Consider the following 27,719-nt stretch of genomic DNA (forward strand, 5'->3'; position numbering starts at 1 on the left):
CTAGATTGGGCAGATACATTATGAAAAGTTACACATTGCCAGCATTCACTGTAAAGAGAAAATGCAAAATTATAATTAGAAATTTCTGATCCAAGTGGCATCCTCATCTGCACCAAAAATGTAGCAATGAAAAAACATAAAATAAGAAAGGTATATTTCTGTACACTCACACACACATACAGTACAAACTTCTGCAGGAATATAAATGTCAGTCAGGGAATGGGGGTGTCACTTCCAGGCTTGCCTTTGAACCACAGAGCAACAGTGGCAACCAGGAATCTGGGTGCGGTGGGGTAAGAGGGACTACAATTGCTTCAAGTGATGTGGGGAACTAGAAACACATCTGATGTTCAAAACCAGAGTCTGCCTTGCGGCTCTTCCATTCATAAAAAGAAACCGGGGTGGGGCGGGGGGGAAGCACTGCTTCAGGCTGTAGCCTGGAGCTATAGCTCGCATAAAGCTATGGGCCCATGCAGACCTAAGAATAGTGGCAGAGGCTGGCAACTAGGAACTGTGTCAGGGCTGCTCTCTTCCTTGATGAACAGATTAGAATTATCCCTGGTACCATTGCAGTGCGGGAACTTGAAACCCGAAAGGGCTGGATGGAGCACGGAGGGCAAGGTAGCAGCAACTACAGAGTGTTGGATGGGGGCATGCGAGGAAAGAGAATAGGACACAAACTTCACCGTGGTTTCCAGTTCCAAATGGCAGGCGATGACGTCTGTTGATTGCCCCTCTTGCGCCAATTACTGTAAGATTACCTGAAAGAATAAAAAAAGATGCAGCCTCAAAATGGCAGAGAAAATGAAAGACGACACCATCTGCAAAGAGGTCTCAAGTTTATAAAGGCAGAAATTAAGACAAGGAAGCCAATTTGTTCTGCTGGACCCCAGAAAGTTTCCTGAATTGGGGGGCATGGGTGTTTCAGAGGGTGGTACTCTTGAGCGCAGCTACAAGTAAAAGGTTTGTTTGAAGCCCTTCAGGGAGCAGTGAGATGCTAAGTCGCCAGCTCAGGGCAGTCAGCCACTCCTTCTGTCCCATCGCAGCAGACGTCAGTGACTACTTTGCTTTCTGGTGAGGCTGAGAGACAAAAACGCTCAACAGGCAGACAGTAGAATCAGCTGATGGAAGGAGTGAGCCCTCACACCGAAAATTGGGGATTAAGGCAAGGTCAGTATAATCACGAGACCACTAGTCCCTCCTTCTCCTCCTGGCTCTCAAATTCCTATGCTCTGGACAGGAGATTGTAAATTTTTCTGTGGAGGAGTTGATTGTGGTAAGAGATCTATTGTTAAGGATATGTTATGATCCACCAATGAAACAGCCAGACCCTTGGCCGATGAGCTTCTTTGAAGCCTGCCAGTTGAGAAGCCCACCTGCACACAGAAATCTTCTAATATGCATTCAAGTGCCTTAATTTTAAGAGACAGTGAAGGATTTCCAGATATTTGGGAAAAAGGCACTAACACAAAAGAAAGAAACCAGTATAAAAAAAACAAAAAGCAGTCATATTAAGAAAGAGCAATAACAACATAAACAAGTCAAGAAACTCTGGGAAAATAGAGACAAGACACAGATCCGGAGAAACCTTGTTAAACGTAGCTATGATTGTTATCTCAGGGTGAGCCTCGTTACTGCGTCCATAGTACAGGCAAGTACAAGAGATGGCAGAAAATCATATTTCACAGAAATGGAAGGGTTATTTAAATTAAAAATTTAATAACAAGAATCTAATGAACAAAATAAACTAACGAACAAAATAGAACCACAAGTATGAGAACGTGGAACAGACTGACAGTGACCAGAGGGGAGGGGAGGGGGATAATGATGGAAAGAAGGGGAGGGACTAGATAAAGAACACGTATGAATGACCCACATACATGGACAACAGTGTGGGGACTGACTGTGGGAGCAGGGGCTGGGATGGGTGGAGGAGGGCAAAGGGGAAAAAACTGGGACAACTCTAACAGAGTAACAGTAAAAAATGATTAAAAAATTTCATAAAAGTTTTAAAGCAATGAAAATACTCTTGTGTAATACTGTATAATGATGAGTACATGTCATAATATATTTGTTCAAAGCCATAGAATGTACAACACCAAGAGGGAAGTCTAATGTAAATTATGACCTTTGGGCATTTATTATCTGTCAGTGTAAGTTCATCAGTTGTGAAAATACACTTCTCTGCTACTTGGATGTTGATGATGCCAAAGGCTTTGTGTCAGTGGGGGGATGTAAGGGTATGAAAATTCACTGTACTTTCTGCTCAGTTTTTCCATAAACCTAAAACTGCCCTAAGAAGTAAAGTCTAATAAAAAATGAGTGGCAGAAATAAATTTCAAAAGAGAGGTAGAAGATAATTTTGAAGAAATCCTCCATAAAGTAGTATAAACACACAAAGAAATTTAAAATGAGAAAGAAAATATAAGAATCTTAGAGTGTGATATTAGGTCAGTGGTTCTCAACTGTGGGTGATTTTCCTCTCCAGAGGAAATTTGGGGATGTCTGGAGACAATATTGGATTCTTGATTCCAATTATTTCTTTTTTTATGATTTATTTGTTTTTAGAGAGAGGGAAGGGCGGGAGAAAATTTTCCCTCATCATCAATGTGCAGTTGCCTCTCGTACACCCCCTACTGAGGACCTGACCTGCAACCCAGGCATGTGCCCTGACTAGGAATCGAACCCGTGACCCTTGGGTTCGCAGGCCAGCACTCAGTCCACGAAGCCACACTAGCCAGGGCTAAATGGTCTATTTGTGAGCTAGTTAACACTTTAGGTATCTGGAGCTTAATCCCCACAAGGTAACTCTGGGACGGTGTGAAAGACATTCCTGAGAGTTATCCCATTGAGGGTGTCAGATGACCTGGGGTATTTATACATCAGCCTTCATCAGTCATTGGTAGAGAGCTGCTCCCCTAGGTGTTCATTCCTGAGTAGTTTGGCTTGCCATATAGGTGGGCAGAGCTCTGGCCAGACACAGTCCTCGGGCAAAGAAGTCTAAGTGCTGATGCTTGGAAGTTGAGCCAGTGTACTTTGCATGGAAAGGGGAGGGGCTGTGCACTGTGCAAGTTCAGCATATGCTACATTTTCACAACGTGCCCTCCTGAGAACACTCAGTGCGAGCCCTGAACTGTGACTTTCTCATTGGCAGGAATAGCATCGTTTTCACCTTTATACCCCCTGAATGCGACACACCAGCAGCCCCAGTACTAAGCACTCACTGAGTGCTTGTTAAAGGAATGAATTAATAGTTAAATAAAATGTGCACATTCTGTACTTCACACACATTTATGAAGTATTTCCAGTGGGTTTTGATGATTGGTATTTTGTTTCTCAGAGGTTCTATTTCTATACACATTCCATGTTTTTCTGTATTTAACTTTTTTTTTTTCATTTTGGTTCTGCTCATTCCTCTTTCCACACAAGCTATATTTACTTGCCTGAGAGCACAGCATAGACTGATGTTAATCAACCTCCAGATGAAACACCTAAAATGACAGAAAAGAATCTGCTCTAATTAAATAATAAACTACCAGTACAAGTTTAGACTTGTGCCTTCAGGTGTAGGAAAGAAAAAAATTTAATGAAGATAGTGGTTTTATGCCAAGAAAAACCCTTTATGAGGGTTTTATCCCTCATGTACTCGTGTTTTAATAAAATGGAATGTGAAAGAACAAGAGGGGCCTGTTTTTTATGATGATATTTATTCATAAAGGAAATCAGATATGGTGAAAACTTCCTTGAGTGATAACTTGCTGGAGCTGGGTCAGATTTTAGTTCAGTGAATTTGAGGGGAAGGTGTCTTACCTACGTGGTATTACCTGGAACTGGCCTGTTCCCACAGGTACATCCAAATGGCCGTGGCAACAGTGGACTCAACTAAATGAGCATGACATGCTAATAAAAGGCTTCTGACTTGTCACTCCCTTAATCATAGCTTTGTCAGATATATGTAACCAGAAATCTGCCTCAAAATTAATTCCTACTTATCTAATTGTATAAGAAAGCCCTTTGGATATTTCCCCTTCGACTTATGGGTGCCAGTCCAAGTAAAATAGGTCATGTCCATTGAAGGTCATATCTATTTTATTTATGACTTACAACCTCTGATGGCCTAGATATTTTCTCCTGGCGATTTCTAATCGAAATGTTACTGTGGTATAATTTCCTCACTAATTCTCCATTAATTTCATTTGGTGCTTCTAAATTTATTCTTCTTCTATAATACTATTTCTGCACGGTCCAAGACCAGCCTATGATGGTAAAATGGGAATAGTTTTTCTTTCTTTGAAAATTAGTTTACAATTAATTGACAATTATAGAAGTCACTATTTAAAAAAAACATGCCACCTTTGAGATTGATTCCAAAAGTAAAATAAAACAAAATGTAGTAAACATTAGAAAAAACAATAGCCTGTATATATCCATTAATATGGTAGATGGTAACTGTTAGGTGTGTGTGGGCTCTTGTTAATTACAACAACCTTAATAGGAAAAGCAGTCTTGTGGGAGGTAATGGTCTGAGTGACACTATGTAAGAGAGAATAGAGTTGCTCACATAGAATAAAGCTAAGCGAAACATTAATTGTTTCTATTTTATCTTTATGTTTGTGTTATGGTGCTCTCATAGCAAATGTGTTCTAATGTACACAGTGATCTTAATCCTTACTTTTAATCATGGTCCAAAGAAACAAGTCCCCATGTAAAAGATTCCACTTTTATAATCTAACCTCAAGTGGTGAATTTGAATTTGCTACAATAGCCTACGGAAGAAATGAACATTTTGACTACCCAAGAAACAAAATGCCATGCCTTTCTATTTTTTAATTTTACTTGTGTTTTAATAATACTTTTGAGAAGATAATTACACCAAAATGTCTTCCTTGCCCTGAAGATCAAAATCTATCACCCTCCATTTTTAAATAAAATGTTTTTCCCCTTCTCATTATCCTTTAGCTTAGCAGAAAAAAAAAATTGATGTTAAATTTCTTGTAGCCAAATCAAATGCACTGTCTCTCCCTCATTCAGAAAGAAACAAGGGAAGTTTCTTGACTCTAAACAAAGATTAGGACTCCATTTGCTATAGTTTGTTTTGCTCAGTTATAATCATTTTACACATAGTGAAATGTATGAGTTTTAAAATACAGGAATACTAGATCTACCGATGATACCATTCTACTTTTGTGTGTGAAAATAGATAGATAGACAGACAGACAGATAGATCTGGATATTATGATGATTGTTATTGCCAGCGTCGCTTGAGCGCTATGTGCTTGAAAACTGTGCCATATTATTCCTCATTTTTATAACAATACTGTCAAGTCGATATTATGCCTACTTTACAAAAGAGAATTCTGAAATCAGCAAATTAAATTACTTGCTGATATTTACAAAGCACTAGTTAGCAATAAAGCAGAATTTCAAACTCATGCTCACCGGTTTTCACATTTTAAATGCTGCACAACCTCCTTGTCTTCTGACCTGCTTTAAATCGAAAAGTACGTCTTCATTTTTAAAGAGGACAGTTTGGGATTTCAACCTCCATAACATTTCCCTATGAAAACGTGTAATAATTCAAAATGGATGCCAAGTGTACGTATTAAGCTCAAATTAATTTTGAATCTGCAAAAATGAAGTTTGAGAGTATTTATAAGTACCTATTACCGAAGGTAAAAATGATGATTCCACGTAGTTTCTACCCTTAGAGACCGTTCACTGTAGTTTGGGTTAAATGATACCAACGTGAGTTAGAATGGAATGAATCCTTTCAAGCAGGGCAAAAGGAGTGTTAGGGAAGTTCAGAGAGGTTGGATTACTTCTAGTTGAGAGCATCAGAAAGGTTCTCAAGGCAGAAGTTATATCGGGACATAAAATCTAGAAGAACATTTGAAGACAAAAAAATAACATGAACAAAAGAAGAAAACAACAAGATGAAGAACCATCAAGGATATTCCTAGGAAACCAAGATAAATTCCACGTGATTCATCACAATGTGGGTATAGAGAAGAGATGCTAGTTTCAGACAATGAGGCTGAAAAAGGATGTTAGGTCATTTATTAATTTTTTCTTTTGTAATATAAGATTTATGATGCTCAGATATATAGAAGTAAGGCTGAGCAGTAACAACATGCTTTATGCCCAAGAAGACAGCATGTTACAGAAATGCGATTTCTCGTCTTCCATGAGATAATACGTTGTTTACTGATTCCAGTGATGCTAACAATAAAACCATACACACTATAAACTAGCCTCATTCAAATCTAGTGTTACCTTGCATTTCTGCTTAGAAATGTACAAGTTACTAAGCCTTCCAAATTCTCAGTTTTCTCATCTGCAAAGTTAGTATAATAATAGTACCTACCCTAAGGTGTTGTTGAAAATGCCATGTTGAAACTTAAGTACATAGTAGAGCGCTTAGCACATATCGATGGCTTTTTGCTTTTGTTCCTGTTTTGCTGCTATTTCTAGGTAGAAGTTTCTATATTAATTATGTACATTTTATGTTTGAATGAAGAGAAAGACATCCTTATTTCTGATATCCCCTGGAGCCAATGAATAAAGATAAGATTTGGAAGCTATGATGGCAAACACTGTATTATCTTCCTTTGAACTATGTACGAGAAGATATGCAAATTAGGACTAAATATATAAAATGCTCACATTTTGTAAAGGATATCCATGAATATATCAAGTCCACAGAATGAATACTACCTTAAAGTTTTTAAGAAATTCAAATTATATAATTTAGACTGCTAAATCAGTTTGTATAGTTAATTTGCCTAAAACATCCTACTATTTAAGGCAACATTATAGCTCACTAATAGCAAACTATTTTTTCTACTTTGGGTATTTTTACAGGGTGCTAATTGTACCAAATCAAGACATTGAAATTGTATAATTTTTAGGTTAATATTAGCATAAACCTACATTGTTTTTTTTTTCAGAAGCAGTGCAGGAATAGCATACCCTGAATATTTTTCCAACAAGACAGAACTGTCAAGTATTACACCCTTTTCACAGTCCTTGGTCTGCTGGGACTTTGGATCGTGGCAAAGATATTTAAAACAGAGAAGGACAGAGAAGATTTGTGGAATAGCAGAGACAGTAGAAATGTCAGAGTCACTTCATTTTTCTTTTTATAATTAGCTACTTAAATAATTGGATGTCACGAGTAGGTGAAAATATGCATCCCTACTTGCGTGACTGCTTATAAATTTATCTCAGGGATGTTTATGCTGTCTCTTCCTCAGCCAAAATAATATACTTGATGTGTGTGTATACACACACACACACACACAGAGATATAAATGCATATAGACATCTCTTTGTGTGCTGTACATATTTCATGTATATAATGTAGGCTGTTTCATATACTCACAACTGTGCACCTACTTTCGTCCACCCCTATATATTTGCTTATGTGTTTGTGTGTACTTAGAGTTCAAAAAGTCCTCGTTTACCTAAGATGACTTAAGCTTATTGATAAGCCTTTCCTAGTTTAACATCTTCCTCCACACATCTGTCTACTCCTTGTAGAACAGAGGGACTACTATTAACACAATACCCATTTTAGGTCCCATCCAGACATGCATTATAAGAGAACAGCAAAATTAAAAAAAAATACTTTAGACATCTAAAGATTTTAAGATTTCCTCTCAGTTGTTATGGAAGTGTTTTTTTTTTTTAAATCAAATACATTTTATTCTAGGCATAAAGAAATTGTTCATTACCATATAGAAAAAAATGACTAGCAATATTATTTCAAAGGTTATTGTTTTGAAGAAATATGAGTCAAGCTTGAGAATAAAGGAGTAAATCAGTGTAAAATTAGAAAGCAAAAGAGAAAAAGTACTAAATCCAAATGTATATAACAAAAATCTGTGGACATAGGAATTCTAAATAGGGTTTATTTCGGTGGATTACATTTAAGTAAAAAAAGAATTGTAGAGTTGAAGTATGTATTATATGGAATTAAGAACATCACAGTACGAGGGAAAATATTACAGGAATGAACTCTCCTGGAACCTGGAGACATTTGAAATATATATACTTAGGTCGAAAAATGTTTAGTTAGGTTTCTGTGGCCTTCATGGGAGAAACACTTTATTCTATGAATTTCAAATTGCATGAAAGGTAATAGTCATCTACTTCAAGTCATAGAAACTGCTCAAACCAAGCATTCCATTAACTGTATTAAAGAAAATAATACTAGTATCATAAGTTTTCCAATCCCAAGGAGTTTTAAAAAATTGTAACACATATTTTATTTTCCAAGATGCCGAACTGAAAGCAACTCAAGGACTTATGCTCATTATCCTCTATTCACAAGCCCCTCAAATTATATGATAGGAGAGCAAACCAAACTGGCATATACTTGCATGCTACCTAGATAACCTGTCAAGATTTAAAAAGAGCCTTTCTTACTTTCTTTGTAAAATACATACTATTTTTTCAATCTGTTTATTTTGTGATTTTAATGAAATGTCAAGTGTCTTTCTGCAAGAGTCAAATGATGTGTATAGACTTAATTTTTTAAACTCTCAAGAAGTACCATAAATGGCATAAAAAGTGAATACATAGCCATTTAAAAGTAAATGAATCGAGAAAGGCTAATTGTCTAAATTGATTGTTTTAAGGAAATCATTTGTTTGTCAACTTTTAGACTTAAATTATTTGATATTTTGCAGATGGAAATTGCAGGTATCTTTTTTCCCTAAATGCTCTAAATGTTGTCTCTTTTTAATAATTTTTTATTGTTGTTCAAGTACAGTTGTCTCCATTTTCCTCCCACCCAACCATCCCCACCTCCCATCCTTCCAACCTGACCCCTTTGTCTTTGTCCATGCATCCTTTGTCCATGTTCCTTGATGGCCCTTCCCCTATTTTCCCCCATTATCCCTCTCCCCCCTCCCCCCTGGTTACTGTCTGTTTGTTCTTAATTTCAGTGTCTCTGGTTCTATTTTGCTTGCTTGTTTGTTTTGTTGATTAGGTTCCACTTTATAGGTGAGATCATATGGTATTTGTCTTTCACTGCCTGGCTTATTTCACTTAGCATAATGCTCTCCAGTTCCATCTATGCTGTCGTGAAGGGTAGGAGCTCCTTCTTTCTCTCTGTTGCATAGAATTCCATTGTGTAAATGTACCACCATTTTTTGATCCACTCATTTGCTGATGGGCACTTAGGTTGCTTCCAGCACTTGGCTATTGTAAATTGCGCTGCTACAAACCTTATCGAACCTTCCTAGCCTTATCGAAGCTCCCTCATATGTTACTTCTTGTTTCTCCCTTGCTGCTTTTGAGCTTCTCTCTTTGTCTTTAAAACTTGGCATTTTAGTTATGATATGTCTTGGAATAGGCCTCTTTGGCTTCATCTGGATTGGGACTTTCTGTGCTTCCTGAACTTGTGTGGTTTTCCCCCTCTCCAGGTTCGGAAAGTTTTCTGTCATTATTTTTTTCAAACAGGGTTTCTATCCCTTGCTCTTTTTCTCCTCCTTCTGGTGTTCCTGTGATTCGAATGTTGTTGTGTTTCATGTTGTCTTGCAGTTCCCTTAAGCTATGTTCATATTTTGAGTGTTTTTTCATGCAGCTGCTCTACCTGGGTGTTTCTTTCCACCTTATCTTGCAGCTCACTAATTCAGTCCTTTGCTTCATCCAGCCTGCTTGCAATTCCTTCTAATATGTTTTTTTTTATTTCAGAAATTGTATTCTTCATTTCTTCCTGGGTCTTGCTTATAGTTTCTATTTCCTTTTTCATACTGTTGTAGTTCTCACTCAGTTCCCTGTAGTTGTCTGTGAGTTCCTTGAGCATCCTCATCACCATTCTTTGAATTCTACATCTGATAGTTTGCTTGCCTCCACTTCATTTAGCTCTTTTAGTGGAGAGTCTTCCATTCCTTTTGACTGTGTGTTCTTTCTGTGTCTCCCCATTTTAGGTGACTGTTTTTGTCTGTTTCTGCGATTCCTGATTCCTGTTTTGCTAGCTGTCTTTTTGTAGGGTGGCCTTCTGTGGTAGGAGTTCTGTGGGACTCAGTGGTTTGGTCTCTTTGATCTTGTCTGTGTGCTCTAGATTTCCCCTTTCTTCTGTTTATGTGGGCTCTCTTGTTATACCTGGATTTTACCTGTTGGTGGCTCCTTTGTTGTTGAGTTCTCTCCTCCAGCAAGTTTACTGGTGTTCACAACTCCCACCTTAACCTGTATGTGATCAAGGGCTGGGTGAAGGCAAAATGGCATAAGACAGCGGGAGAGTATTCTATGGTATTTAAAGTACTAAGAAGTTGATAACAGGAGATCCTTTGGAGAAGTACAGCAATAATTGTGATATTTCACCCAAGTAGCCAGTTTTTATAAAGTGTGAAAAAGAGGTAAGACTGTTATTAGAGGGGGAAAAATGTGAGCTGACTCCAGAAAGCGGAGTGCTTATGTGAGGGTAGATGTTCAGACATAGTGAGAGTGAGGGCTAGAAACTTGGCGTAGTGTGTGAGAGAATAAAGTTAACCACCACCGTAATAAAGCTCAGGAAGGTGGTGAAATGGGCCAAGACCAGGGAAGGGTGCTGTGTGCGATTTGGAACAATAATATGACAAGATATATATGATCTGAATAAAAAGAATAAAAAGTAAAAGACCAAGAGTAGTGTGTTATTGGAACATGAGTGAAGTGAGAGAAGAAAGATTACAATGCGATGTGAAAGGGAAAACAAAGAAAACCAGGCGACCAATGAAATCAAACCAACTAACAAAACAAAACTAAACAGAGAAAGGAGAAATAAAAATAAAATAAAATAAAAATTAGTAATAACAAAAAATAAAAATAAAAAACAAAACACAAGTTCTGTAGGATAGCAAAGTGAAATTTGTCTCAGTTGTTGGCTTAGCCTTCTGATGTCTCTCTGGACCTGTCTCTGGTGCTTTCCCTGCTCCAGGTCATTTTGTCTTAAGCTTGGAAAGAAAAAAGCCTCCTGCTGACTTTAAACTCACCAAGTGTGTTCTGCAGCTCTTCCTGGATGCTGCAGGCAGAGGGGGGCTGGGCACTGTTTTGTTTTGTTTTGTTCTTTCCTGTGGTTCTGCCTTGGGGGCTCGGTCTGGCCTGTAGTATTCACAGGTGCCCAGCCTCTAGCCCAAGCCCTTGGGGCGCTGCGTGGTGACTAAATCTTATGGAAGTTGTAAGATATTCAGTGTTTGAAACCATAGGTTATGAAACATGTGGACTATGTGAATGTTTGTGTTGGAATCCAAAAGAAGGGGTGGCAGTGTAGACATAGGTTAGAGGGGGGTCAGACAGTTCTGATTGGGAGAGAAGCAATGGAATGTGGCAAAGGAGAAGGCAGGAGGGGATTTCAAAGGAGGCCATGGCAGTGCAACTGGAAGAAAGAGGCCATATTAAAAGAGTTGTTTCTGATTTAGAATTGGTGGGATACACAGGCAAACACGGTACAGAGAAAAGGACAGGTGCAGTAAAGGGTGACCTCAGAGAGATTTCTAGCTTGACAATCATTAGATAAAAATTACAAGCAAGACTTAGAGGAGAAAATAAGAAACTTTTCAAATGCCATGTTTGAGGTTCACATAAGATGTTTTGGTGAGAATAGAGCTCAGGTACGGGCCAGTATCTGGGGCATCAGTTTATAGATGAAGGGTAGGTAAAGTGCAGCCTGTAGGCCAAACCTGGCCCAATACCTGTTTTTTTAAATGAAGTTGTATTGAGACCCAGCCAAATCCATTTGCTTATGCTCAGTTTCTGGCTGATTTTGAGATATAATGAGACAGTTGAGTAGTTGTAACAAAGCCTAAAATATTTAGTCTCAAGATAAAGTTTGCCAACCCCTGCTGTAGATGTTATTTGAACCTTGAAATGTGAATGAGATTGTACAGGAAAATGTACAGCCAGAAAACCCAAGAGGTTCACCTGTAGTCTGCAGGTAAACTAGCTACTGTATTTTTTGGAGTATAAGATGCAACCCCTCAATTTGGGAGGAAAATTGGGGTGCATCTCATAGTCTGAAGGTAGCTTACCTGGCTCGCTACAGGATTTCTGCTTTAAAGGATGTTATTCAATATTTTACCACATTTTTTGCTTCAAAATTTTTTTTCCTATTTTCCTCCTCTAAAACCTAGGTGTGTCTTATGGTCCAAAAAATATGGTACTTACTTATTTTTTGATGGAAAAAAGCCCCTGTACCTTTAAGTGTGGCAAGTGTCCCATGTAATTGGAAAGAGCTTACATTAAGTGTTGACGTTGGCGATCCAGTTCAAATAAAGTCTATCTTTTCTGTTTGTTCATATGGCACTAAATGAAAAGTTATTAGAAACAAGGGAAACCAAATATGTAGAAATTTAGCAGTGAAGAGAGGGAATAAAGGCAGAAAAATGACTTCTTAAACTCCATTATTATAACTGTTGAGAGCTAGGAAAGAGGGCTAGGCAATTATAAGCATTGCTAAGCAGAAAACCTCTTGAAGGTCACCAGAATAGATAGGGGAGAGAAACAACATTGTCGGCTAAAGTAAGGGTAAACAATACGTGATTTGCAGAGGGCTTATTCTGAGTTACAGCCAATTAGTTAGAGGGCCATAAAACTTTAGGTGCCAGACTCATCTCAGGTCTGGACCCTTATCTTTAAACTGAGGGTACAAATTAAGTGGGACAGACAGATAGTTCCTCCTGACCCCAGAGCTAGGCACAGATAACTGCAACTCCCGCTTTTGTAACTTGCTTGCTTGCTTCTCACCCTATAAAAGAGCTAGCCTGTGAGCGTTCAGCGCGACTCCCCTTTGCAGCCTTAACGGGCACCCTGGGAGTTCGCCCCTGCGCAGGTAAAAATAAAGTACCGTCTAAGTGCACTCCACATGTCTCCATTTGATTTTCTGCTCGTGTTGGGGATACAACATAACTACTATGAGGAACTTAAAATCAAGGTTCCTCTCCAACTGTTTTGAGGCCTGAGAATCAGAGTATGTTAATATATGCTGGGTAAAGGAAGACTTCTTAAATAACTGTATAAAGCACTCATACATAAAAATAATAAACAGGACTATATTGTACATTAATGACTTCTGTATATGAAAGATAACATTGAGAGAGTGAAAGTGAAGGCCACAGGGTGGGAAAAGATGTTTGGAATACACATATAAATGATAAAGTGGGTGCATCCATAATTATTAAGAATTCCTACCACTCTTTTTTTAAGGTTTTTTAATTACTTATTTTTAGAGAGAGGGGAAGGGAGGGAGAAAAAGGGGGAGAGAAACATCTATGCGTGGTTGCCTCTCATGCGCTCCCTAGTGGAGACCCAGCCCACAACCCAGGATTGTGTCCCAACTGGGAATTGAACCAGCAACCTTTTCATTTGCAGGTTGGTGCTCAACCCACTGAGCCACACCAGCCAGGGCAAATTCCTACAGATCTTTAAGATAAGAACAGATAGTCTGATTGAAAGCTGGGAGAAGTTCTCAAAAAGCAGGAAGGGACACAAAGAGGAGTTGTTGGCTGTTGACAGCGTTTAATATCTTGATCTGGATGGTGTTCATAGAATGATCACTCTGTAGTAAATAACAAATGTGTTTTACATTTCACAATAACACTGTCTAAGACTATTGTCCTCACAAAGTAAGAAATGTACATGGCCAATAAATATAGAATTTGCCAGCTCCATTAGGAGACAGGGGGGTGCAAATTAAAACTAAGATAAGATATCACTATATTGAGACCAGAATGCTTAAAATGTGAAAGTCTGACAGTAGCGAGTAGTGCTCAGAATATGTAGGGATTGGAATTCTCATACATGGCTACTTGGACTGTAAATTGTAAATAGGAGTGTAAACTTTCATACACTACTCCTGCTAGGAGTGCAAGCCATTGGCACGACTTGGTAATATTAAAGATGTGAATAACTTATGACTCATTAGTTTCACTCCTAGGTATACACTGTACAGAAGTGCTGGTGCGCACATTCCAGAAGACAGGTGCGGGAATGTCTGTAGCAGCGTTATAATAGCTGTAAACTGAAACAACCTCAGTGTTTGTTATCAGCCAAAAAAAAAATCACACAATGGAATGTTATATAGCAATGAATATGCAACACATGGACTAATCTTAAAACTATAATACTGAGCAAATGAACCCTCATACAAAAGAAGATATATGGTTATATATATGAAGATTATATGGTTCCATTTATAAAATGTTCAAAAACATATACGAGCCAAACTCTAGTGTTAAGATGCATATTTATTTATTTTTTGTTGCATTTCTTCTTCTATTTTCAATAGGAAAATGGCTACACAAATTCACCAATTTTGATAAGTTTTTAAGTATATTTTATTGATTATGCTATTACAGTTGTCCCATTTTTTTTCTCCCCTTTGTCCCTTTCTACCTGGTACCCACCTTCCCTCCAGCATTCCCCCCTTAGTTCATGTCCATGGGTCGTACATATAAGTTCTTTGGCTTCTCCATTCTTAACCTCCCCCTGTCTATTTTCTACCTACCATTTATGCTACTTATTCCTTGTACCTTTCCCCCCATTCTTTCCCTTCCCCTCCCCACTGAAAACCCTCCATGTGATCTCCATTTCTGTGATTGTGTTCCTGTTCTAGTTTTTGCTTAGTTTGTTTTTGTTAGGGATGCATATTTTAGTTACAAAGCTGTAAGGGAATGAAGAATATATGGGGAGTGGGCAGAAGGGGCTAGTGATTGGGAGGGGTTCAAGAGGGATTTCTGACCCTGGGATTATTTTTTTAATTTCCTGGCTTGAGTTGTGCTCACAATAGATACATGTGTCTGTATATTAGTGCATTTAACAGTAAAGGCATTTTAACAATAAACAAATTATGTATATAACACACTCAGAGTTAGGCATGGAAAGCCATGGTTCTATGCTGAAGCAATGATTCAGCTTCTGTAAGCGGGCTAGTAACATCTTCTACTTAATTACTTTAAATCCTGAAACTAGAGATAAAATAATTTCTTAAATGTCTGGTAGAGACCAGAGAGACACTGGCATGGCTTGCATTCCGCATTCGTGACACGATTCGCATTTGAAAACCTACGCCAAATAGAGGCAGAGTAATAAAAACTCGGATTTGTTGAATACCGCCAGCCACTGTTCTAAGAAATTTAGACATATTCATTCATGCAACCCTCACAAATAACCTAAGGGGGTAAGTACTACTTTTATAATCACTTTTCAGAGAAGTCACTTCCTTACCCAAGGCCACGCAGTAAATGGTGGAGCCAGGATGCCAAGCGAGGCAGTCTGACCACCGTGCTCTACCTGCCAGAGGAAGCAAGGGTAGGGATGGTGTCCAGGGATGGTGGCAGCGAGACCGTCAGACAGCCAGAGTGGAGTTGGATTGCTCACATGTGGACCTGAGCTCAGTATATATATATTGAGAACATTATCTCATAGATACATGAGAGCACAGGCAGGATGGGGCAGTGTCTTAGGAGTAAGAGGTAAGATGGGTAGGAGAGACAAGTGAGGAGACTCAGAGCCATGGGAGAGCTCCTCAGAGTGAGTTAGATTCTGTAGAAAATACTTGATACCTGCTAATATACTCAGGTTTTAAAAATAATTTAATTCCTGCTCTGGATGGTGTGGCTCAGTGGATTGAGTGCCAGCCTGCAAACCAAAGGGTCGGTTGCCAGTTCCCACTCAGGTCACATGCCTGGGTTGTGGGCCAGGTCCCTGCTAAGAGACATGCGAAAGACAACCACACAGTGATGTTTCTCTCCCTCTCTTTTTCCCTCCCATCCCCTCTCTAAATATAAATTAATTAAATCTTTAAGAAAAAAAGAATAGAGCTTTTAAAAAAATAATAATTTTATTCCTGTGGGAGTGGGGCCAGGGTGTGGGTGTAGAGGGAGCAAGGTACTATGGTTTGACGCAAATGCCTAATTTAACTTCGATTTACCAACAGTTTGGACCATGAGATTTTAGCCAAGATCCCTTCCACTTACCACATCAAAATGAAACGTGGGAGGAAATAACCAGCAGCCCGATGCTGAGTTAGCAGACCTACATACAAAGCCACAATGGATGTGTCAGAAGGCTACTAGGGTGTTATTTATTTAAATCTATTTTATGGAATTGAACACCGCCTTAATTACCTGAAAGCGTTAAAGAATGTCCTGAAGTACCTAAATTACTCCCTAAATGTAATTTATGCCCGAGAATAATCTAACTTGATTTAGAACAGTAGGGAATAAGTTATGCTGCACATAAATGGAGCAGCAGTGTAATTTTAAATACTGCTTGCATAGTGAATGAGAATTTTAATATTTGCAAAATTTTAAAACCCCTTGATTTATTATCCAGATGTTTATACTGATATTTTCTGTCCTTTATTTAGTTGGGTCTACGTTCCTTCTTATTGCCAGGAAAAAAGGCAACGACCCTTTTGCCTGAGAAATAATATAGAGGGTAAAACGTATATTTATTTCCCTGAATTTTATTTTTAATGTCTCTATGCATTTTTAATTGGTGCTGCCATTTTCTGCAAACATTTGTGCAGTCCAGTTAATGCTGTGAGGATTTTACGGATCTTGGTTACTGATTAGAGATTAAATTTACAAATGTAATGTAAAACTAGCAAAAATTTTATTCATTTGGAATTTTCATTGCTGGGAAAGAGTTTAAGTTTATAAGTCGTCGTGATAAAAAATGAAAATTTTACATAGTAAATTCATGAATACAGACTTTGCTGTTAATGCACATTAAACGTGGAAAAGTGTATTTAAAATTTTTATGTGATGCTTGAAATGGAGTTTAAAATATTATTACTCACACTAAATGCCATTATGTGCAAAAGTGCATGTTTCTATTCTGTAATATTTTGTTTGACTAGAGGTACTCATGTTAACACTAATTTAATAATAAAATTAGATAAGCTTTCCAGTTTTCAAGCATTTACAACTGTAGGCTCTCTTAAATACTCTCTGTTTAGATATTGACAAAGCGACAGTCATTCAGACCTAGTCGTTAAGTACGTAAAGGTTTGGATTGTGGGAGTAGGGGAAAGGCAACAAAAGGAAAGGGCCTTTCAGGAGTATGGGGGCAGTGCGCAAAACCACAGAGTCCCAAGGCAATAGCGGGGAGAATGCAGGCAAGCCTGTGTGGCTGACAAGGCCATCCTGTCTCATTATTGTGGCCCAGGAACAAGTATGTAAATAGCAAACCTGGCCCTCAGCTTGTTTCTGTTCTCTTTCTCCCTCCAGCTCTGTCTTGCAGAGCTATGTGTACTATAGTCAATTGTATGGACCCATATGGATTTCCTTTCCTTAGGGGCTTGAGAGGAAAGGTAACCTGTGGGGAGGAAGAGGGGTGGGAGGAGCCTCTGTGGAATCTGGGGGCAGGTGGCAATTGCCAGTGTGGTAAGTGGTGGAGGGGGCGTGTCTGTGCAGCACCCGAAAGGAAGAAAGGGGGTATTTATAGCACAAAAGCTGGAGAAGCAGTCACCTCCCAGTAGCTCAAAGAGTTGGCAATAAGACCAGTTCTGGTGATTGGATAGGAAATAAAAGCAAAGTAAGGAGGGGACTGCTACAAAGGTAGAAGGGTACATTGCGACCAAGTGACAACTTATCTGTGCTCCGGGTAGCTTCTGCCTGCTTCTCAAACTGTGGTAGAAGAACAGAGTGAAAGGTGGTAGTTCTTAGTATGTGAGACTGCCTTTTTAAATGCTTCTTAAATGACTGTGTGTTTCTAAATATCAAAGTGTGAAATGCACGTTGTAGGAAACCTGACAACACAAAAATATATAATGAAAATGAAAATCAGTGATAGTCTCATTAAGATGGAACAATGACATCAATGCATCATTGCTTTTTACATTCTTATTTAATCTTTGGGTCCAATGATACAAGGATGGATTTAAGATGTATGTGTAAGTCATTGATTGTATATTAGCTACCACTGAAAATACATAATAACAACATTATTATTAAACCTGTAATATATTTCTGCGATAATTTTGTGGTTCGTGGTTATATGATATTTGATCAGCTCTCAGATGCCATTAATTATAAAAGGCAAAATTCTTATTTTTCAGCTATCTGTAGTTAGACTACTTCTTCCGGTTACCATTGGCTACCTTTTTTATGCTGCCAAAATACTGTCCATTTTAAATATTTCTGCTAGTTGGCTTTTTTTGTTTTAAATATGTCAAGTAAGAAATACAGTTAGTTAAGTAAATGCAATGTCTGACAGAATGCAATGTACATGTAGATGCATAATTAAATATTTGGAATATAATAAAAAACAAAAATAAGAAAAAAATCCCTGCAACTCTGTCACTACATTGTTTAACTGGTAGGGTGAGAAATCATCTCATAAAAAAGCAAATCCCAGCAAAGACCTGGTAAGGTAGAAAAAGGCACCACTGAAACCAGAGAGACCTAAGTTAGAATCCCCTCTTTGCCATTCATAACTATTTACCTTTTGGCGAGTAAGTCACCCTCTTACTTTTGTCCATGGGAAAATAGGAATAGTAATTGTTGTGTTGCAGGGCATGTTGTAGGAGTCAATGAAATCAAGTATGAAAAGCCCACAGCCCAGTGCCTGACTCATAAGTAACTGTTTAATAAATGTCAATTCCATTCCCTTCCCAGGAAAACAGTAGGGAGTTGTGACATTATTTAACTTGTAAAGTTATTTAAAGTTCCTAAATGGATGTAGAGAACTCAGAAAATATTTAAAGCTATAATCCACTGTGCCTCAAGCATGGCCCTCAGAGAACTCTGACAGACTACCGCACTCTGAGGCAGCCCCAGTGCCGGGAATGTTCAGGATGGTTTTTGGTTTAGTGCCAGCAAATATTTCTTTGGACAGGCTCCCAGAGATCCAGTGGATCATAACCCCAGAAGACTTTAAAATTTACTTTGTCAGGTTTCTTTCACCTGGATTGTATGTTACAATCACCTGGGTGCTTTTAAAAATACCAATGTCAATATCGCACCTCCAAAGATACCGATTTAATGGGTCTAGAGTGGGGCCTGGAGTCAGTGTTTTATTGTTATTGTTTTTATCACACTCAGATGATTCTGATGTGCAACTGTCTTAAGGAAAATGTAAAGCCTGACTAATATCATATAAGTTCCTTCAGCATTTCAAAGTAAAATGTCCGTGGGTACAATGGTACGGTGTGTAAGTTAGTTGGCTGGTTGCTTACACCTGAGCCTAGAACACGTTACATCCGTCATTCTGGATGCTTGAGGCTCTTAATGAATACAGCCATTTGGATCAAAAGTAATATTGAAATTGATAGACTTTATGAGAGCATTTGATTCTGATCCATTTGACATTGAATAGCTTTAAAATGATTTATTAGATGTTAATATATTTTCAAATTCCTAGAATTATAAAAATAAATATGCTCACAGAGAAGAGAATGTTAATACTCCATAATAGTTGCCTTTACCTTTGCTTCAATCAAGAAATGTATTCAGCTTTAAAAGGAAAAATCACAGCCTTTTATTTTAATTGGTTCTTTCTATTTAATATTATTATTATTTTTGTCCAGGTAAATAAACATATATGTTATGTCCATAGAATTTGTTTTACATAATTTATTTCTTTTTCTTGATCCATATTTTCACCCTCTAGGCGATTTGACAGATCTGTTGAAAAATGGCGACGGTTTCATTATGATATGAAGCTATTTAATCAATGGCTAACAGAAGCTGAACAGTTTCTCAAGAAGACACAAGTACCTGAGAACTGGGAACACGCCAAATACAAATGGTATCTTAAGGTAAGATTTTGAGATCTCTCTTTTCAAACTATGTTCATCTTCACCACACTATCATAACTGCTGAGCTCCTTTAAGTTCACGTTGTGAAGGATGCCGGAAATGCGTAATTGCTGACTTTTGTTGTCATCGCTACACACAGGAGGACGTAATCCTAATGATGATGTTGGGAGAGCGCGCTGTGGATTTTCGCGGACAGGGTGAGAATTAGCGTAGAGATAACTGGTTTATCTAGTGAAAGCCTGACTGCATCTGTGCTACACAGAAGCGTCGTGTAGCAGAGCGTCCTGTGGCTTTAGGGAAGTTTGCGTTTTTGAGTGTGATCCTGTCCAAAGGAAGAACTTGTGGTATACTTAGCAATAATGTAGTTTCTAGAAATATCCATCATGATAAAATTACAGTTCTGTTTCCCTAAGGATAATTTGTGGTGATGTAGCAATATTTCCATATATTCTATTGACAAAATGCATTCCAAGATAGTCCAGAGGCCAAAACAATGCAGAGTTAATTGGCAGTACTTATTGACTTTTTATGTTTTTATGTTTTTATTAGGTATTTATGTTAATGGAAAGGCAGCGTATATATTATAACCAGTGTATAGTTGAATTTCAACTTGCTGTGTCTTTTGAGTATGCAGATGAAGATAAATTGGATTGTGGAGCTTATAATTTAGGTTATAAACTATGCAGTTCACGTGTAAAAATATTGTGTTTAGTATGCTAAGTCTTAGGTATCTTTGTAACTTTTTAATCTCGGATTTCATGTAGCAGTACTCAATCAAGTAGGTTTGAATTGTGGCCAATTTTTAATGCCAGAAAATGCCGATCAAGACAGATGAAAGCAAAGAAGCAGGTAATTTATTAAATAGTTCCGACACCTTAAAATGCTGGATTCATAAAAAGCAATATCATCTTCAACTCTACAATTCCCCATTCTCAAACATTTTTGCATGGCAAATATGCATTTTGATTAAGAAAGTAAACATGTAACCGCCTATGTACAATATATGTAAACTATGTAAATATAGGAAATGAATAATTTAAAAATCTTGGGTAATTATGTAGATGTCAGTCAAGCTTATATACTCATCAGCATTGGCATCAGAGGTAGAAGAAATTCAGGATTTCAAATCTGCCGTCATACAGAAAATATATTTATAAGACCACTAGAGAAAATTTTGGACTAATGCAGCATCACTAGGGGTGCGGTTTTCTTGGGGAGGTTATAAATCTCTTGCTGTTTTCAAAGATACCTGACACAAAGTGGTTGCTTTGATATATATTTAGTTGCCTATTTCAGGTGGGCATGCTTGGGAAGCCCTCTCTGAAATGGAGATTAGCATACAGAAGGTTTATTGGGGAGTGTGTTTGGGAGTCAAGCAATTGGTTTATGATATTCTTTGGCATAGTTTTCATCATGTGTCTTGTTCTTGAGGTCTGTTAAGCTTCTTGGATCTGTGGGTTTGTAGTTTTCATCAAATTTAGAAATTTTAAGGCATTTAAAAACAGTGTTTCCATCCCCTGTCCCTTTTCAGAGACTCTGATTATACATATTAGGCTGTGTAAGCTGTCCCACTCCTCACTGGTATTCTGTTCTTTTTTTTTATTCAATCTTTTTTATAATTCATTTCACATAATTTCTACTGTAAAATTGACAAATCTATTTTTTGCAATGATCTAATCTGTGGCTAATCACATCGAGTGTTTATTTTTAACCTCACATGTTGTTGTGTATGAGTCAACACATTGGTGAAGTGTGATTTGGGTTTTTTACACCTTCCAGGTCTCTATTCAATGTGTCAGCCTTTCCTCCTCCTCCTTGAAGAGATGAGATACAATTATAATGCCACATTAGCCTCTAATAGGAGTTTAAAAGATTGACTAATGTGTTAGAAGCCACATTCCCAAAGTATGGGTTGAAATCCCAGCTCCTGTAGCTCAATAGCTGCAGAACCCTGGGAAACTGTCTTAAGTCTCTCCACGTCTCTGCTTTCTGTTCTCTTAAGTAACAATAAAAAGAAGTTATGCATAAAGCACTTAGAACTGCATTTCCACAAAATACTCATTAAATGTAAGATATCATAACTAATCACACTTCATAAGTGATTAGGCTGTATCTATGAAAACAAACAAAAAAAATTATTCACTGAACTACTGTCCCCAAACCTCTGAAATGCAGATTGAACAACCTAGAAGTTTCATTAAACCTTATTTTCATGAATTATGACATTGTATCAAAGTATAGCTCTTGGAATAGGAATTGAGCAAAATTCCAATTCAGCCGAACACATCCTCCTCAGAAAGCTGACACGTCTGCCTACTCGTTTTAGAACTAACAAGAATAAATGTTAATGGGAGTTTTTAAAGGGAAAGCTCAGCACCATGAAAGAAAGTTACGAAAATAATGTTAAAACTCATATACTGACGGAGTGCATTGGTGTGCCAGCAAGTACTTTAGAGAAAACAGAAAAGTGGGTATTATAACAGGCCCTAATGTTTAGCTGTACATGTTCTTCGAGATGAGAAAGAAATAAGTTTTAACATATGGGCTACTTTTAGTGGGGTTCAAAATTATTTTTAAAACATTTTTCTAGGTTCTTTTTAAAAAGATTTTCTTTATTTATTTTTAGAGAGAGGGGAAGGGAGGGAGAAAGAGAGGGAGAGACACATCCAAGTGTGGTTGCCTCTCACACGCTCCCTACTGGGGACCTGGCCCGCAACCCAGGCATGTGCCCTGACCAAGAATCGAATCCATGATGTTTCACTTTGTGAGATGACCTTCAGCCGATGGAGCCCTGCCAGTCAGGGCAGGGGTTCAAAATTCTTGAATTTAATAGTAGAAGTGATAAAATCGTCATTAGTTTGATATTTAAAAGAGTGAAATATTCTTGCTATTAATGGAAAGGGAGCCTGTTTATATTATAGGTTAATGCTGCTTAGTGAGCCACGTTAAAAACTAACAACTTGAGAATGTTGACATGAGCAAGAATGAGACCTTACAATCTTAAGAAATTCCATTTGATATTAACGTTCAGAAGTAAACAAAACGAGACTGTTTAGATGAAACTTTTTAGGCTTTCAATCAACCAATGTCAAACTAAGATAGGGAGTAAAATAGTAATGTGTTATCTTGATAGGAGTTAAATTGCTGTTTTTAGGCAAAATATCTCTTTAATATTAGATTAATAAGTTTTCTGCCTTATCTTTCCACATTACTGTGTTTTCCTTCTCCATAATATATACTATGTGGTGGATGTACATTGTATTTTTATATATTACTGTAAATAAATTTATTTAAAAACTGTTGACTTTGTACCACCATGATAAATCTTAATTCATTGTGATTGAAAATACTTAAGTCAATATGGATTAATTCTGCCATCAAACCTCCAAAAACTTGTAGTTTTAAATTTATGTTCTGGTTAAGCAAAATACACTTTTCCTTTCCTCAAATAGGCAATCTGCATGGAATAGGGAAAATTACATATAAACTGTGGCATTACAGAATGGGAACATTACTGTGATCTCTTAGAGGAGGAAATAAATGGAGACAAAGGGCCCTGGTATCTGGATTTGGGGAGAAGGCATACGAGAGTCTAAGGGTGTCAAAGAAAATTTTCAGGGCTCTTCAGCCCTGCCTTACCTTGACTATTGGTGGTCAAGAAAATTCTAAAGCACTTTCTTTGCTTTTTACTCCTTTTAACTTTTTTGAAGGTTTTATTTTTATTTATTTATTTTTACAGAAAGGAAAAGGGAGGGAGAAAGAGAGAAACATCAATATGTGGTTTTCTCTCATGCGCCCCCTACTGGGGACCTGGCCCACAACCCAGGCATGTTCCCTGACTAGGAATCAAACTGGCGGAACCCTTTGGTTCACAGGCCAGCACTCGATCCACTGAGCCACATCAGCCAGAGCTAAAGCACTTTGTAAAGGAGCCAATTCTTACTAGTTTAGACAGAGCACATTGATTGGAGTCGGGTAACTTCTGCCCAAAAGTTTGAGACAGGCAAGTCTGTGAAAAGGTTCTCTTCCTCACAATGGGAATACCCAAGGTTTCTTTTTCTTCTCAACCTACTTCCTGAGCTTGCAGCCCAGAAAAGCCCTCAAGTAGCAGGTGCCATTATTGGAAATCCACCGGCTTGGCCAGAGATGAAGTGTGCTGAATGGATGTGTGTAGGTCGCTGACGCTGTCGGCTGCAGAGAGTGCGTTTTTCTGTTTTGATTTGGGTATATGTTAATGCCTCATTGGTCACCTCCTCCTTCAAAGGACTCTATGGGCGGTGACTGCCTCGGACTTATCACGGATGAAATCTAAGGCTATCTAGAAGAAGGCATATGGTGTAAAAGACCAAATTGAATACAAATATGTTTTCTATATAGTCAGTGTTTAGAGTGCCGATTTCTCCAGCTGGCTGGTGAGTTTGACAGCTCCTTAACAGCCAGCCACACTGCTGGCACTCAAATGCTAATAGAAACTTTGATGGAAAAATCACTGGAGTAAACATTTCTGCCATCTGTTGTCCTTCATTGGGACCCCAATGTTAAGAATAATTTGTACTATTGCTGGCCCTTTATATTTCCCCAGCAGTAATAAAATTTCATAAGATTCCATTTGCTGGTCACAAAGCGATCCTGGTTTCCATAACCAGAAGACGTACGCTGACATAAGGGAATCAGCATGAAAATTTACTGCTGAGAGAATTTGTCTCTAGTCACTTGCTTTAGGGTTATAGCTATGTATGAATATGGGGATACGTCTTAAAGTGAGTTTTTCAACGTTATTAGCTGGCAGGGGCATGAGAATTCAGTCTCTTAATACGGCTAAACAGTTGGGCACTCCATTCTTTCATAAATATTGTTAGCCTTTTATTGCTGCTTAGAAACTCCTCTACAACTTCTTGGTTCTTATGAATCTTTTCAGAAGTAGTAAATAACATGTTTATTGAGAGTTTAACATGGTACGGAAATTCCGAGAGGGGCTCTAAATTGTTGCCCATCAAATGCATCTTTCATAGGATAAATACATTTAAATAATTGGGTAATTTTAATGGTTTGTTCTTTAAGTTCTGTTGTCCAGACTGGCATGTTTAAGGAGGTGACAGATTGCCATACACTATTGAAAAGAAGCAAGAACCAAAATGATAACTGACTGTTACAACCACCCCAGAAGTAATTGCTGTAAATGCATGAAAAACATATCATTCCTAAGGGACCTCCCTTCTTAGAGTAACGAATTATCAAGAGACAAAGAATCTCCAAAGAGTAAAGCATGCTACTCACAAATTCCAAATTGAAAACTGCTCACGTCAACATGGAAGCAATGCGAAGCAGAAATTATTATTCAGTGAAACATGAGATTCATGTTACTATAGGTAATTTTCATGAAGTACAAGATGTTGTAAAGCTCAAGTTTTAGCCACACTGATCTTGCTCCTCACATACCTTTTACTGTTTCTTGGAATACTTGTTCCTACCATGAATCTTGCTGTTCTCTGTGCCTGCGGGTCTACCCTATCCCTGTCCTGTCCTGTGTTTCCGGCCCCTCGCTCTCAAGATGTGTGGACACTTCTTTATTTATATCTATCCGTGCTCTAAAGTGACCTTCTTAGACATGGCTTTTGTAAGCCCTCCTATCTTAAAATCTCTCTCTCTCTCTCCCTCACACACACAGATACACACACACAATCTTAATTCTTTCCTCTCCCAATGACCCAGCTTTACGCTCTTCATAACACTGTAAAATGGTGACATTGTAAAATATGTTTGCATGTGTATTATCTAATGTGCATTATCTCCATGTCCCACTAAAATGCCAACCTTGCAGGCAGCTTGTCTTTCTTGGTCACCCATATATCCAATAGACGTAGCATAATCTCTTCACATATAGAACAAATAACCCCCATTATAATGGATCGTTTGATAAATGAGTCCTGTTTTCATTATATTATTCCGTTAGACAAACCATCTCCGAACCTGTCATTCCTTACACCTTTACCCCACCTCATATCCCCGTCATTGAGCTGCCCTGTCCTCTTCGTTCTACACAGTATTTGAAATTCCCATATTTGCTGGCTTCATTCTCTTATCCCCTGAGTGTATCAGAAATACCAGAATTTGTTCGACAGACATTTACTGTGAGCCCACTATGTGCGAGGAAGATGCTTTGCTTGCTACTAGAGCTAGAGTTGGCAAAGAGCTCCATTTCTCTTAATCAGCTCAGAGCCTCATACAAGCCCCTGAAAATATGTAAACAGTCCGTAAAAGTCCTGCGACCAGTGAGGGGGTAATGGGAGTGCTTCTTCTTCAGCAGCTTTGTATGCCCTAGTCCTTCTTGATGCTCCTCCACCGCACCTCAACTGGGAAGAAAAAGACGGCTTTGGGAACCAGGAAAGAGCAATACTGTGAAAGACAGCATAAGGAAAGAACTAGCTACGAACAAGCCATACAACGAGAGTGGGGAAATGTTCTGACATAAGGTGTAAATTTGGAATGATGTTAAAATTGACAAATTATAGTACAAGAGGCCTGTTCACAGATGAGTTGGTTCAAGATGTACTATTCATCAAGCTGAAAAGGAATTATCTCTTCAGAAGAATGGTAAATCTTCCAACTACGTAACCAAATTATAGGTATAAACCAGGGACTGGGATTGTTTGCAAGCATCATCATTAACAAAGTCGAACATTCATGCTCTTTTGCGAGGCTCTCATTGACAGAAGTTTACTGGCAATGAATTTGTATGAAGGCATTCCGATCAAAACTAATAAGGAGGAAAGATTCGGGGCCATGGATAACTAAAACAGAAGCAGAAACAGTGAATCTGTCTGACGTGAGCGCATATCTCTGTGCTGCCCTGTTTCCACTCGGGGCTCTATTGGTTCACTAGTACTTTTTATTTGTCAATAAATCATTTTAGTATAACTTTATAGTCCTTTGGGTTTTAGTTCCCTCCTTGCCATAGATTCAGCCATCCATTTTTTCATAACCGTACTCATTTTAAAGAAGATTTCAGAGAAACCGAAACAACAGAAGCTAGGATTTCCTGGGGAACATGGAGCTGGTTTTTATTAGGAGCGAATATCTCACCTGTGACATCCCTCAGAGTTCTGGCAATGAAATAAAATGGATTTTAATACAAATGCATAGTACATATTGATCCTATGAATATTAAACTCTTGAGAAGAGCAGACCTATGGGGCCAAATCCTGCCAGCCACCTGTGTTTCTGTGTGGAAAGTCGTGTGGGAGCTCTGACACGTGTATTGATGTACTTGCTCTCTCTGGCTCCTCTCTTGCTGGGAACTAGTTCCCACAAACCCTTCATGGCCTGCAAAGCCCCTAATCTTAACAATGCAGCTTTTTACAGAAAAAGTTTGCTGACTCTTGCTTCCGAAGATAGCTTAATAAAAAAGTTACAATAAAAATGCAAGTGCCCTTTTTACCCTCTCTTCAAACATTCTTTGTTACTAGATATAACAGAGAGATTGACTGGGTCCGTGCTCATAAAACAAGTGGGAAGTTTATAGTAACCAAAAATGGAAATCAAAATACTCCTGTTATTTAACTCAACTTTCAACTCCATGCATTAAGAGAAGGGGTTTGGTTAAAATGAAACAAGCTTTAAAATAAGCAGTATGTGGCAGATTTAGTTATTTGGAAGAGTATGTAGCAACTCTTCTCCTTCCCGACAGTACCACCAGGTCCTCTTGAGTCCCTCTGCAGGCTTAGCGGGACAATAAATCAAGTATTCTGTCTGAAGGAGTTTTAGAGGTCTTTCTGCCAGAGCCTCTCTCTCACCATGTCTGTGGTCCTAAGCAACAGGTCCTAGGCTTGACCAATCGTATTCTTTCTTGAGACTTTTAATCTTGAGGTAAGTGATAAGGTTGGAGTTCATCCATTCTTATGAGAATGCCCAGTTAAGAGCAACAAGCTACTCCTGCTAGGGAGACTCTGGAGTCGCGCCTGTTCCGAGCGTG

The 27,719-nt window shown here is 38.3% G+C and overlaps 1 protein-coding gene across 5 annotated transcripts in view; it reads left to right on the plus strand.

The window, feature by feature from the left end:
* Positions 1-27,719, plus strand: part of DMD (dystrophin) — a 1,965,474-nt gene that overhangs the window by 945,994 nt on the left and 991,761 nt on the right. For all 5 annotated transcript variants that reach the window (XM_053917632.1, XM_053917633.2, XM_053917631.1 and 2 more), the window contains one exon: positions 19,600-19,747. In XM_053917632.1, the coding sequence (XP_053773607.1) occupies positions 19,600-19,747 (148 nt within the window). The remainder of the gene's footprint in view (positions 1-19,599; positions 19,748-27,719) is intronic.

The sequence above is a fragment of the Desmodus rotundus genome, chromosome X, assembly GCF_022682495.2.
Source record: "Desmodus rotundus isolate HL8 chromosome X, HLdesRot8A.1, whole genome shotgun sequence".
NCBI classification, from domain to species: domain Eukaryota; kingdom Metazoa; phylum Chordata; class Mammalia; order Chiroptera; family Phyllostomidae; genus Desmodus; species Desmodus rotundus.